Below are 13,258 nucleotides of genomic sequence, written 5' to 3'. Positions count from 1 at the left end.
CCAGGCCTGCCACGGGGCTGTGGCCAGGCACGTCTGCACGTGTGGCTAAGGGCAGGGCTGCCAAACAGCTGGGAGCACCTCCATGAGAAGGGGGCCCCAAGTCCAGGGCTGGAGGCTGGTGCCTGGCACTGGGCACCCCTGCCCAACGGGCACCACGGGGAGAAAAGCCAGACACGTGACGTCCTCCCTGCGCGGCCCGCAGGTCTTTATTGCCTCCAGCCGCCGGGTTGACAATCGATGAGTGAGCACCCACTGTCCCCTGAGCTCCGGGGCTGGTCCCGCCTCGCCAGGGCCCCGGGGGAGCGTGGGAGCACGCGCTGGCAGCCCCTCGGCCTGGATGCAGGCGGGCCCAGGCCTCCCACAGCCCAGCCCAGCGGCTGGCCCTCCGTGGGGCTGACCGCGCCAAGCTCCAGCGATGTCCGGGGCACGAAGTACCAGCCCATCCTAGCCCCAAGCAGGGCTCAGCCCCCGGAGCAGAGTCGGGTAATGTCGGGGGGCCATGGAGGGACCCTGCCCTCCACGCCCCCCTTGGCTCCTCGGTGCCTAGTGGCAGTTCTGGCAGTGGGGGTGGCAGGGCGCGCCCTTCAGCCGGCAGCGACAGCCCCCGCTCGTGTCGCCGGGACCCTGCGGAGAGCGGAGGTCACGGGCAGGTAGCGAGGCAAGGATGGGGGCAGAGCCCCGAGTCCTGCACTCCGGCCCCTGAAGGCCAGTCTGGGCAGGGGCAGGTTTGGGGGTGTGCATGGGGAGATCCCGCTTTCTCCCTCTCTCCGGGAGCTGGGAGAATAATGGGGGCTGCATACTAAGCGACAGCTGCTGGCCCTGAAAGGACAGACCCGTGCAGCAGCTGCCTTGTTTGGGCCACCGTTAGGTTTCAGAGTGAACACCCTCCTCCCAGCCTGGGAAGGCAGCACTGCAAGGACCCCCCACCCCCCGTTTTTGTTTTCCAGAGCCAGGAGGTGGCACGGGGAGGGGGATCCACCTAGGCACCTACCGCCGGCCCCCAGCGCGGCCCCTTGGTGACCCAGCAGATCTCGGTGTGGCACACGGTGCAGCGGATCCAGTCGCAGCCATCCTTCTTCTGCACCACGATGCGGCAGCTGGGGCAGTGCATGGCCTCGCCGCGCTGCACCATCATCTGCAGGGTGAAGGCAGCGTCAGCCCCGGCGGCTGCGCCCACGGGAGCGCCGTGCGCCCTCAGTCTGGCTCGGCCCCCCGCCCACCGCGGCGGCCCCGCAGGGTGGCCCTTGGGGGCTCTCACCGTCAGCATCTCGCTGGTCTGCCGCGCGGCCTGGTCGTTCTCAGCCCGGGCCTGCAGGTCGTCCTGGTACTCCTTGCAGTTCATGTTCTCGTGGATGGCCTGCGGGATGGGCCCAGAGTCACACCGGGGGGGGTCTCCCTGCCACCCAGTGTTGGGGCCTCCCCTCGGCTCCACGAAGCCCTCCACGCCCCTCTGCCAGCTGCCTAGTGCCTCCCACCCCAACACGGGGGTCTATCCAGCCTGCGACTCCGGGGAGAGCAAGCAGGGACCGTCTCCCCCAACACCAAGGCAGCAGCTCGGGGGCTTCTGCACATCCTGGAGGAAGGCGGGCCGGTCCCGGCGCCCACCCCAGGCCCCCCAGGCCGGGCACCCCTCGCTCACCTGGCACAGCAGGCAGTTGACCTTCAGGCACACGGGGCAGGAGAACTCATTGACATCGTCCTCGAAGAAGCACCAGCCGCGGCAGTCGGCCGTCTTGCAGTGGTAGCTGCAGGGGCTGCGGGTCTCGGCGATGGAGACGCCCAGGTCCAGGAAGCGCTCGTACTCCTCTGGGCTCAGGAGCTGGGGGGGCGTCCATCAGCACCCAGGCGCCTGCCCGTGCCCCCTGCTGCCAGCCCCCACCCAGCCTCTGCAGCTCCCTGCGCCCCCCAGGTCCCTCCTGCTCCTGCTCCTGCTCCTGCCCCGGGCACCCACCGCCTTGATCTCCCGCTCCAGCAGCTGCCCCATGCAGGAGTAGTTCTTGTCGATGTAAGGGCAGGGCACCTCGGGCTCCGGGCTGTTCAGGATCGTGCCCTTCAGGCAGTCCCTGTGGGGTCAGAGACAGACCCGCAGAGTCAGGGCCACGATCCTGGGTGCTCCCAGCCAGGAAGGAGCTGGAGCTGGGCCCTGGGGGTCGTCTAGGCTGGGGTCATGGCTGCAGCCTGGAGGTGATGCTCCTGCAGGTGGGACTGGGGCCAGGGGCAAGTGGATGTGGGGAGTGGAGCAGGGTGATGCCCCTCATTGCCTATACCCCTGCTGCACGCCCCCATCCCTCCAGCCCCGGCGGGGGTTGACCCCCATGAAGTTGGCCACAGCTGCCAGGGGCTAGGGTGGGCCCGTGGGCAGAGCCGGCCCTACCTGCAGAAGGCGTGCAGGCACTCGCGCAGGGTCACGCCCTCGCCGGGCGGCACGATGCCCAAGCAGATGGGGCACTCGATGGCAGCATCGGCCGGCACCAGGCTCTGCCCATCCAGCTGCAGCAGCTGCTCGTAGTTCTCCTTCTGCTGCTGCTCCTTCACCTGGGCACCCGGCCCGGCCGCGTCAGCCAGACCACGGAGCTATGCCCCCAACCCAGGCTCCTGCCTGCAGCCCCCTGCCCCATTCCCCATACGTAGCTGGGCAAGGGGAGGGAGTGACCCTGCTGCCCCCAGCATGCCCATTCTAGGCTCCCGGGGCAGCTCAGGGGGGCAGCTGAAGCATGGGGCTAAGGGATGGGCCCAGGGCTTATCAGGGTGAACAGTGGCAGAGCAGGGAACGTCCTCCCCTTGAGCGCTGCCTGCTAGGCCCCGATCCTGCCTGGCTCCCAGGACGGGCTGGAGTATTGTGGGGGGAACAGAGCACATCCCAACCCCCACCCCACCCCACCCCACCCCCTCTCCCCCACAGTCTCCCAGCATGCTCTGCCACGAGCTGCCCCTTTAAAGCTGGGAGTTGCAAGCAGCTGCAGCCCTAAGGGCTCTGCACGCGCCCGACTGCCCCTGCCTCCTGCATGGGTGAGTGCCCCCCCGGGTGTGTGTGAGGGGGGGTCCCAAGCTGGGCAGACCCCCCCAGGGTGGAAAGAGCAGCGGGGGGAGTAGCAGGCACCCACTGCATGGGAGGGAAGGGGCACATTGCCAGTAAGCAGGCAGGAGAGGGCTCCTGGGGGAAGATGGGGGTGAGCTGGGGGGTGCGATGCGAGTGCCGTCCTGCCCTGCCCCTCACCTGCTGGTACTGCTGGAGAGCCTCCTCCTCGCCCCGCAGCCGCGCCTGCTCCGCCGCGTCGGGCTGGTAGCCGTCGGGCACGCAGTAGCCCTCGGGGCGCTCCTGGCAGCACAGCTCGCAGCCGGGGCGCGTCGGCTTGTTCACGTAGGTGCAGCGCGGGCAGACCCAGCCCACCTGGGGACAGGCGCGTGAGCCCCCAGCACAGGGGCACAGGCCCCAGCAGGGGTTAGGGGGCAAAGAAGGGGGCCGCCTTACCTGGGGGGGCTTGGGCAGGGCCGCTGCCTCCCCCCACGAGGGCTCCTCCACGTCTGGCCCCGCCTGCGTCACCCTGGGCGCTGCGTCCACCTGCTCCGGGCCCCCGCGCGCCTGCAGCACCTGGTTGCCCAGCCCCAGGTCTGGGGGGTGGAGGGGCAGGGCAGGGTCTCTGCCGAGCTGGGCTTGGCGGGCCGAGAGCAGGTAGAGGAAGGCGCAGTCGCCGTCCCGCTGGATGCCGTTGTAGTGCAGCGTCTCCTGGTCCTGGGGCAGCCGCTGCCCGATGACCCACCGCTGGACGCTGGGCGGGAACCCGTACTGCGCGAACACCTGGAGCCAAGGGGCCGGGGCTGAGACTGCTGGGACCCGCCGGGACCTGCCAGCCCCCCAGGCGGCCGGGAGTGCAGAGGGGAGGGTGGACAGATGGACGGACAGGAGCATGGGGCAAGCCGGCCACAGTTGTTGCCCAGCACGGGGCATCCCGAGGGGCGTGCCCCGCTCGCGCCCCCCCACACCATGCCCTGCTCCTACCATGTCCTTGAGCGATGCCAGGGTCATGTGGGGCCGGACCCGCAGGTGGATGGGCACCGTGTGCATCTGGGCGTCCTCCACCCCCACCCACAGCCTGGGGGCGCAGAGGAGCGGGGTCAGTCGTGCCTCCGCGACCCCCCACCACCCTGGACGGCCCCATCCTCCCACTCGCACCTTCCCATCACCCCGAATAGCCCCAGCGCGCCCCCTCTCTCTGCCCCACGCTGCCCTGAAGGCTGGGGACCGGTGCCCAGCTCCACACCCCTCTTGCATGGGCAGCAGCAGTAGGCGCTTATCCTCTCCTCCAGCCAGAAAACTGCGGGACCCCAGTCTCCTCGAGTCCCTTATCCTCTGAGTCCTATGGCAGCAGCAACAGTAGGCTGTTGTCCTCTCCTCTAGACTGGCCCCTGGAGCCCCCTCTCCTGCCCAGGCTGCCCCGCCAGCTCCTACCCCCAACACCCGGTAGCACCGGTGCTCACCGTATCTCTTGCTGGGGGTAGGCCTGCTCTTTCAGCCGCACACTCATGGAGACGGCCAGCTCCGCCAGCTTGCCGGCGCACTGGCACGCCAGCACCTGGTCCCCGCTCTCGATGGCCTCGGCCAGCCGCTGGGCCAGCTCCTCCGCTGAGGAGAGGAGCGGGCAGGGTGAGCCGCGGGCTGGGGTGACCAGGCAGGGCCCAGGGGGGTCAGAGACTCTGCTTGCTTGCACAGGCTAATAGGATCCTGAATTGGATTTGTTCTGCCTGGCTTGAGCCCCCCACGCAGCCTGCCCCCTTCCCCGCCAGCCAGCCCATGCCCCCCGCGCCCAGCTGGGGTGATGGCACAAGGACCGCGTCCCACCCATGCCCACCTTTCCTCGTCGTCTCCTCCATGCGCGCCGCCCCCCGGCCGGCAGCACAGCAGCGCGCGGGGCCTGCTGAAGGCAAACAGAGTGGGTCACATCCTGCGGGAGCCTGGACAGCAGGGCTTTGCTCTGGCCCAGGTAGACCTCCCCCCCCACTCCCCCTGCCCAGGGCAGCGTGCCTGCAGCAGCTCCAAAGCGGGGAGGGGGAGGGGGAGGGAGAGGGAGCATTGGGGGGCGCGGGGGACATAACCGGCTTCTCCACAACCCCCCAGGCCTGGAGCAAGGGCTGTGCAGCATGGACGTGGCCGAGCCGGCGCTGAAGCAGGCAGCCGTGGTGCTGGGCAAGGGGCAGAGTCCCAGCTGGAGCAGGGCACTGGGCCCTGCAGCCTGCTGCTGGCGTGGGCTCCTGGCACCCCCAGGCCCAAGCCAGCCCCACACAAGCCCCATCCAGCAAGACAACGGTCTGGGTTCAAGCTGCCACCTCCCTGCAGGGCAGGGGCAGGGGCAGGTGCCAGGTCCCGGGCGGCCGCAGGGCCACGGTCCAGGAAGAGGAGGTGGCAGGCACGGGGCCAGAGCCACACGCACTTCCCAGCCAGAGACGGGGCCGTGGAGGCGAGCAGGCTGGAGCCCCGAGCTGCCAGTGCTTTCCTGGCGCACTTACCGCCCGGAGCCCCGTGCCTGCCCGTGGCCTGGACCCCGGTGCTGGGACCAGCTGGAGGCCGGGGCTGACAGCAAGGGAAACCGAAAGCAGAGAGGAGGAGGAGGAAGTGGGACAGAGCCCGGCAGGGCAGGGCGGAGGCACAGGCAGAAACCGAAAGCCAGCCCCCCCCCCCCCCCCCCCCCCCCCCCGAGGCAGCCAGACCCGTGGCACCTGCCCCTCGCCTGCTGCTCCCTTCAGCCCCCTTCTCCCAGGCAGCCAGGGAGCAAGGGGGGCTGGGAGCTGCCACCCGCACGGGCAGGGCTCTGCCGCCTTGCTGGGCTGCCCCCGCTTTGCACGCCGAGCCCCCAGCCCCGCGCCCACGTCCTGAGCCCTTCGGTGGCGGGCCAAAATCTTTCCTGCAGTGTTTCGCCCCGGGGTGGGCACCATTGGGCAGGGGGCAGACCCCAGAAGGTGCGAGTGGGAAGGGGCAGGGGAGGAGGCCGGTGCCAGCTCCAGGGGGGAGCAGGGTGCGGGACCCTTCTCCTCCCCGGTGGCTTGAGGTGCCTGGATTAGCCTCTGCCCCAGACCCCAGGCACCTGCAGCACACAGCAGGCCTGGGACCTGATGGCCCTGGGGGGCTTGGTTGCTGCCTGGGATCTCCCTGGGGGCATGGGGGGGTCGTGCCCCTGCTTGCTGGTTTGCAATGAGTGGCCCCAGCACCATCCCCTCTCCCCCAACTCCTGCCCGACACCCCACGCCACAGAGGCAGGCACTGGGGGTGAGTTAGTGTCATGAACTTTTTATTATTCATCCAACGTCAGGACACGAGAGTGCTGGTGCTGTGTGCGAGAGCGCAGCCGGCGCAGAGCACGGGGCGGCACCTCCCGGGGTGGGCTGGGCTCGGAGCAGCCGTGGGTGCCCGTGGCGGGGGGAGCAGGAGGGCAAAGCCAGCCCGCTGCAGACCCCCAGGGCTGGCCACGAGGGCAGGTTCGGGCTCCCTGCCTGGGTGGATTCAGAGCCCCGGCGAGAGAGGACTGCCCCGGCTGCTGGCCGTCCAGCCCATGGGCTGGGGGCACTGCTAGTGACTGGAGTTGCAGACAGTTCTTTGGCACACGTAGGTACAAGCGGGGCACTCGGGGCGGGGGTGTCATCACAGTAACCCCGTCCTCCCTGAGTCCGAGGTGTGGAAAGTGTGGGCAGCTTCCTGACGGGCAGGCGTGGGGACGACCCGGGTCTGGGCGTGGATGTGGCTGGTCCCCAGGTCTAAGGCACGTGGGCGTGAGTGTTGGCCGGGCACCCGGCCAGGATCGAGCCTGAGCTGCAGGCGCCCCTGGTGCAAGCTGGGGCCCAGAAGCCATCCCCTGCCCCTCTCACTTGGCTAGCACGTCCTGAGGGCTTTCCAGAGGCTCAGCTGTACAGGTCTTCCTCCTGCTCCTCCTCATCCCTCCTGCCCGACGTTCGGCACCACTTGGTCCAGCCCCTGCCTCCAGGAGGGGCCGGAGCAGGGCTCCTGGGTGGCACCCCCGCCGCCGGCGAGCCAGGGGTGCAGCAGGATGCCTGGGGTGCTGAGCCGCTCCGCCGGGGCCTTGCGCAGCAGGCAGCGGATGAGGCACCGGGCGCGGGGCGAGAGGCCGCCGGGGATGGCGAAGGCGCCGTGGCGGATCTTGCTGAAGAGCAGGGTGGGCTCGGCCTCCTGGAAGGGGTAGCGCCCCACCAGCATGGTGTACAGCACCACGCCCAGGCTCCACACGTCGGCCGCCTTCCCCGAGTACCGCGGCCTGGTGTGGAGGATCTCGGGGCCCACGTAGGCCGGGCAGCCATGCTTGTCCGACAGGGCGTCATCGGGGCCGCTCAGGACACACGCGTCCTCCAGGCTCTCCAGCACCAGCCTGGTCCTGCGGGTGTTAGCGACCAGGGTCAGCACGGCCAGAGCCCCCGCCGCGGCCGGGCAGGCGCCAGGAGCCCGGGCACCTGGACAACATTGTGTCCCCCGGGCAAGGACCAGTCGATGGCAGGTCTGATGTTCGCTGTGCCCCCGGCACCCCGCAGCCTGTGCCCGGCTGGAGAGGTGCATTGAGCCTCCCCCCAGGCCCAGCAGCACCCACGCCCCGGACCCGCCCCGCCTCACCTCTCCCGGTCGGCAAAGACGAACTTGCGGAGCTTGAGGTCCCGCAGGACGATGCCGTGCTGGTGGCAGTGGGCCACGGCCTCCGCCATCTGCCGGAAGAGCGCGGCGGCCTCGGCCTCGGGCAGGCGCTTGCAGCGCCGCAGGTGGCTGTGCATGTCGCCATGGCCAGGTGGGAAGAAGATGTAGGCGCTGCGGTCCCCCTGGATCACCTCGGCCACCCGGGCCACGCTGGGGTGCGGCGGGAGCCGTCCGTATGGGGCCATCGCCTCCTGGTAGCTCCTCATCGGGTAGACCTGGGGGCAGCGAGGGTGGGCATGAAGGCGCCAGGAGCAGGGTGGGCTCAGCTGCCTTCCCTGCCCCATCCTCCTAGGGAAGTCCAGTTCTCGCCCAGGCCAAGCAGGGAGGCTCCACATGCAGCCAGGGGTGGAGAGGCCTGCAAACCCCGGGCCATGCAGGGTCACTGCCCCCGGTACACCCCCCTGGCAGAGCCAGTCCACGGGAAGCGCCAATGCATGCGTGACCCGAGCTCCAGAGCCCTCTCGGACCTCCGTACCTTGCAGCTGTACTCGGCCTCCGTGGGCCGGTGCACGGCGCGGTAGGAGCGGCCCCCGTCCCTGGGCTCCAGCAGGACGTACGGCCCGATCTGCAGGACCCTCGCATCATGCTCCTCGGTGCTGGGAGATGGGGCCAGAGGTTGTAGGCAGGGCACAAATCCTAGCAGTGGGCCCAGGCGCGGGCGCTTGGCTTCGGGGCTCTTGGCATCCGGGGCCTCTCCCGAGTCCAGCCGCTTCTTGCCGAGTGGAGCTGTGCCGAGGATCTTCAGCATGGTCACGCTCGTCTGTGCGGGCGAGGGTGGCACAGGGTCACACTTGGCAGCTGGCCATGACGAGGCTGGGTGGGACGGGCAGAGCCTCCCGAGGGGCCCTGCTCCCAGCCCTCCGCCCCCCTGCACCCACGGCCCATGCAGACAGCCCCAGGCTGCTCTTTCAGCGCAATCAGCCTGGCCAGGCAGACCTGGGCACCGAGGGCAGCTGGTCCTGATTGTCTTGGGTTGCTACAGCCCAGGGAAGGACCCCCGCCTCTCCCCCTGGGGAAGGGGAGCGCCTGTCACCACCATGGGAGCACGCGTGTCAGGTGGTGAGCGTGTGTTGGTGCCATTTGATGTCATGGTATAATCACAGCCTGGGGTGGGATGGGGCAGGTCTGCCTGGATCACCATGACGCGGTGTTTGCATGTGTTGGTGTGTGCGTGTGACCTCATGCTCGGTGTGCCTCTGGGTACGAGGTCATACTGTGTGAGGCAGAGGTGCGTGTCAGCTGGCTGGCATGTGTGTTGCCATGACTGCACACGTGTGTGTGTCATCATGGGCTGCACGTGGGGGTGTCCCAGTGCTGGGGGGGTGTCATCATGGTCTGTGTGCCCCTGGAGACCGGCTGTGCCTCACCCCGCTGGCATGCGTGTCACCATGACCATGCTTGCGGTGCTCACTCATGGTGTGTGTATGTGTGTGTGCACGTGAGGGGGGCGTGGCTCTCCCACTCATGGGGTGTGTGTGTGTGTGTGTGTGTGTGTGTGTGTGTGTGTGTGTGCGCATGGGCACCTGTAGCTCACACTCCTGGTGCATTTGCCTGTGTATGTGTGCATAGGTGCGTGCCTCTCTCACGGTGTGCGAGTGTACGTCTGCGGGTATCTGTGTGGCTCCCACTCATGGGGTGCGCGTGTCTGTGGCTCTCATGGTGCGGGGGGGGGGGGGGGGGGCCGCACGTGTGTGTGTGCATGGATGTGTGGCTCACGCTCCGGGAGCGAGTTCGCGTGCCCGGGCCCCGCCCCGTCCCGCACCGCCCCGCACAACCCGCACCGCTCCGTCCCGCCCGGCCCCGCACCGCTCCGCACCTCTGCGTCCCGCGCCGGAGCCGAGTGCCGGAGCTCCTCGGGAGGCTGATGCCCGAAGCGGCGGCGCTTGCACCGCCCGCCCCGCCCCGCGCCGCCCCGCCCCGCCCCGCCCCGTGTCTTGCGACACCCCCGCGGCCCGTTGCACCAGCCCGGCCGGCTCGCCGCTCGGCCCCCGCGGGGGCTGCCAGGCCCGCCCCGCCGGCCCTTGCTGCGGCGCCCCCGGGCCCCGCTCGGGGTTAGCCCGGGGGTGCCGGGTCGGGCGCAGCTGCAGGTCCGGGCAGGCAGCCTCCTCCGTCCCCGTCGCTAGCGCTGTCCCCGCGCCGTGCCCGGCTGAGCCCGGCGTGCGCGCAGGGCCGACCGGCCGGCCGGACCCTCCCCTGGCTTGCGGCGTCCGGCTGCTGGAAGCCGGGCTGGGTTTTTACGGGGTCACGCTCTCCTCGGTTATTTCCCTACCCCTCACAACCTGTCTCCGGAGCTTTCTTCACCCCTTCCGCTGCCCGGGCGCCTGGGATGGATGTGGCGGGCAGCGAAAGCAGCTGTCCATGTGGGGCTCACAGGCTTCCCTTTGCCCTGCCTTCCTTCGCCTGGTGTCTGGCTGCTTCCCTGACTTGCTCCACAGCCCTTTCCAAGTCCGCGTGTGCCCAGAGACAGCACAGCGCCCTGTCCCCAAGGATTTGGCAGACGATGGCACGGCCCCAGAGCCAAGGCCACCGCCGCCTGGGCTGGCAGCACTCAGCAGTGCCTTGACTTTGACCTCGTGTTGGAAGCACGTCGACCGCCCACGGGGCGCGAGCCGGGCAGGGGCTGGCCACTGGGCCTGGAGGCAGCTGCCCTGCTCCATAGGAGGGGCCGTACTGCGGTGATTGTGGAGGCCAAGGTCCCCTCCAGACCCCCGTTGCTGGGGATTTGGGGGGACCCGGGCCTTCCTGCAGCACTGTGCCCATCACTGTGGTGCCTGGGCCCATGCCAGCCCTTGGCTCGGTGCTGGTCTCTCTGACGCCCCCCGCCCCAGCTGCTGCCTGCTGATAAAGACCCCAGCTCCCCCGTGGGCCCAGCCGCCCCCTGTCCCCGTGAGCGCCGCCCTTCCTTCCCGGCCCCGCTCGGCCCCTGCGCGCCTTGCGCCTGGCGGGTTTCCAGCCCTTATCGCTGCAAGTCCGACACAGGCTGCGGGCTTGTGTGGGCTGAGCTCTTATCTCGGCACAGCCGTGGGGGGCGTTGTGCAAAGCCCCGGCCCTGGGGGAGCAGCACCGGGGGGCTGTCAGGGCTGCGGGGAAGCGTGTAGTTAAATGTGGGGTGTGGGGGTGCAGAGAGCTGTTTCCAGCCCTGTGTCCGGCTACGGAAACTGAGACACGGGGCCACTCTCCATGCTCGTGCACTTTCCCACCCTTGGTGTCTCCACCAGCCAGCCCAGCACCCGGAAACCTGCTGGCTCATCCCACCCGGAGGAAACAGGCTGCTGTGTCTGCATCCCATTTGCCCCCACTGGAAGCCACCCCAGGGCTCTGGGGCCATGACTAGAGCTGGCACCGCTGAGCCCAGGGCTACCCCGTGCCACCTCCATGTCCCTTCTGCCTGGAGCGGAGATGCACCAGGATGCACCATGCAACCCCATATGGGGCTGGCATTTGGGGTGCCCGGCTGGCTAGGACTGAGACCCATCACAGGTGGCTGAAGTCCCCACTGCTTCCAGTTGGCTCTGCCCTATGGGTCCTGGAGCCCTGTGGCCCTGTGGGCAGAGCCGTGGGTTTCCCAGAACAGGCCCTGGCAGGGGCAGGGTTTGCCAAAGAAAGGGAAATCCCAGGGCAGGCTGCAGCAGGCCACTTCTTCCCGGCAAGTGAAGCAGGGGTGAGCCGGCTCCAGCTTCCTTCTGCAAAACCACGGCGCAGTGCTGGGAACTGTCCTGGGCAGAGGCTGGGCACGGGTGTGGGGCACAGCAGGGGTCAGGGGGCAGCTCACACTGCTCCATCCTCCCCCTGGCAGCAGAGGAGGGCAGCCGTGTGCTCCTTCCTATGGCATCACTCCAGATGCAATCGCAGCCACTGCGACCAGGTCCGGTGAGCTGGCCGCCCCCTCCGCAGCGTGCCCACACCGGGCTCTGGTGAAGCGCAGCTGCTGGAGATGCTGGTCTTACAAGGGGCAGGGGTCTGTGGGCCGGGGCAGGAAGGAGAATGAGTCTTCCTCTCTCCTGCCCGGAGCCGTGCTTCCTCCCTTCCCTTTGCTGTTTCGGGAAGGCGTGGGTGCAGCTGGGAAACCCCTGCTCCCAGCGGTGATGCAGAGGCAGCTGCAGCCACAGCTGGAGGTGGCCTCTTCGCCCCGGGAAGTCCGGCCCCGTCTGCTTCCGGGGAAGTGGTGCTCCACTCCCCTGCCCTGCCTGCCTGTGCCCGTCTCCTCCTGCTCTCAGCCTGCTCTCCCCCGGCTCTTGCTGCTGGTGCCAGGCCAGGAGACCATGCCCTTCTGGCTCTGGACTGTGCCAGGTCAAGCTTGCAGCTCCCAGGGGTGCCTGGGCCCCAGCTGCACTGCGCATGCTGGTGGGGGTAGAAGCTCACCGCCCGGGCTGTCAGTGCATCTCGGCGAGCCTAGATGCGGGGTACTGCCCTGACCCGGCCGTGGAGCAGCCAGCCCCTGATGCTGCCACCGAGGTGCCCAGGGCTGAGTTGGGCTCATCCTAGAGACCAGGCTCCCTGCAGAGCTGGGGTCCAGCCAGCAGCGCTTGGGCTGGGGGGATGCTGGAGCCTGTCCTTGCCCCGGGTCTGGTGCATCATTGGCCCCTGGTGTCTGCAGAGCAGACGGGGCTGAAGGAAGGAGAGGGAGCAGCCAGGCCAGGCGCTGCCTTTGACTCATGCCCAGACCCCGACAGACTGGCAGTGGGCTGCCGTCTCCTGGGGAGCAGGAGGGAGCCAGCCTGGGCTGTGCGAGGGACAGGCCACGCAGATCCTTCTGGTGCAAACAGCCTGTTCTCCGCGGCCGGGGCTCTGAGGCTGCCCCGCTCTGTGCCAGCTCCCCAGGGAGGGTGTCCAGTCCACGTGGGCTTTGCCAGCCCAGGCTTTGTCCTGCTGCTTTTGTGTTCGCCCAGGGGAGGCGGGCACAGGCACAAAGGCAGTACCTGGGTGACAAGCTTTGCCATCGCTCTGGGCTCAGACAATGCCCCAGCTGGTGTCAGAGGGAGCTGTGCCCGGGCACGGGCTGTGGGAGCTTTGCCTGGCACGGGACTCCACACTTCATGCTCCGTCCCCGCTGGCTGCAGAGCAGAGACGAGGGTTTGCAGGGCCCGGCACCGGGTCCCCTTCTTCTGCCCCTAGCCTCATGCTTCAGAGCAGAGCTCCCTGTGCCTGGGTGAGCCCCGGGGTGGCACCGTCTGTGTGCACCGCACCCTGCTTGTGCTCCTGGCACCCGGGCATGGGAAGGAGCCAAGCTGCCCCAGCATGGTGCATGGCATGGGAAGCATGTGCGCCCCCGCGTGACCTCTGCGTGTGCAAGTGTGTAATAAGCAGGCCCAGCCTGTCCTGGAAGAGCAGGCTGGGGAAGGGGCCGCCGTGCCACTGTGGAGAGACCTCTGTTCCTGCCCACCCCAGCTCCACCCTGCATGTCACCTGGCTGGCAAGCAGCCCGGGTACTGCTGTGCCAGGCACGGAAATGCATCTCCCAGCCGTGCCCTGGCAAGCACAAGCAGTGGGCATGGCCGTGGCCTTTCCATGCCAACACACCTGGCACAGAAGAGGGTGGCTGGACGGGCTGGGATGCAGACTCTGGAG

The 13,258-nt window shown here is 69.0% G+C and overlaps 2 protein-coding genes across 4 annotated transcripts; both read right to left on the bottom strand.

The window, feature by feature from the left end:
• Positions 1 to 181: 181 nt before the first annotated feature.
• On the bottom strand, positions 182 to 5,591 carry RBCK1 (RANBP2-type and C3HC4-type zinc finger containing 1). 2 transcript variants are annotated; one of them, XM_019485512.2, is made up of 12 exons: positions 5,506 to 5,591; positions 4,851 to 4,916; positions 4,480 to 4,624; positions 4,001 to 4,094; positions 3,473 to 3,799; positions 3,218 to 3,391; positions 2,375 to 2,535; positions 1,952 to 2,063; positions 1,640 to 1,819; positions 1,259 to 1,357; positions 992 to 1,135; positions 182 to 624 (listed from the first exon to the last, which is right to left on the bottom strand). In XM_019485512.2, the coding sequence occupies exons 2-12, from the start codon at positions 4,870 to 4,872 to the stop codon at positions 544 to 546; spliced, it is 1,539 nt and encodes a 512-aa protein (XP_019341057.1). In that variant the 5' UTR covers positions 4,873 to 4,916; positions 5,506 to 5,591; the 3' UTR covers positions 182 to 543. The 2 variants fall into 2 exon arrangements, with proteins under 2 accessions (XP_019341057.1, XP_019341056.1); XM_019485511.2 differs by having other exon boundaries at positions 4,851 to 4,913.
• A 415-nt stretch (positions 5,592 to 6,006) lies between these two features.
• TRIB3 (tribbles pseudokinase 3) lies at positions 6,007 to 9,595 on the bottom strand. 2 transcript variants are annotated; one of them, XM_059713144.1, is made up of 4 exons: positions 9,497 to 9,595; positions 8,166 to 8,450; positions 7,613 to 7,905; positions 6,007 to 7,379 (listed from the first exon to the last, which is right to left on the bottom strand). In XM_059713144.1, the coding sequence occupies exons 2-4, from the start codon at positions 8,436 to 8,438 to the stop codon at positions 6,923 to 6,925; spliced, it is 1,023 nt and encodes a 340-aa protein (XP_059569127.1). In that variant the 5' UTR covers positions 8,439 to 8,450; positions 9,497 to 9,595; the 3' UTR covers positions 6,007 to 6,922. The 2 variants fall into 2 exon arrangements, with proteins under 2 accessions (XP_059569127.1, XP_059569126.1); XM_059713143.1 differs by having other exon boundaries at positions 9,507 to 9,595.
• Between the last annotated feature and the right edge of the window lie 3,663 nt (positions 9,596 to 13,258).

Source organism: Alligator mississippiensis, chromosome 9 (genome assembly GCF_030867095.1).
Source record: "Alligator mississippiensis isolate rAllMis1 chromosome 9, rAllMis1, whole genome shotgun sequence".
Taxonomy (NCBI): domain Eukaryota; kingdom Metazoa; phylum Chordata; order Crocodylia; family Alligatoridae; genus Alligator; species Alligator mississippiensis.
Note: the sequence above shows the minus strand (reverse complement) of the source record. Positions and strands in the feature narration are given on the sequence as shown.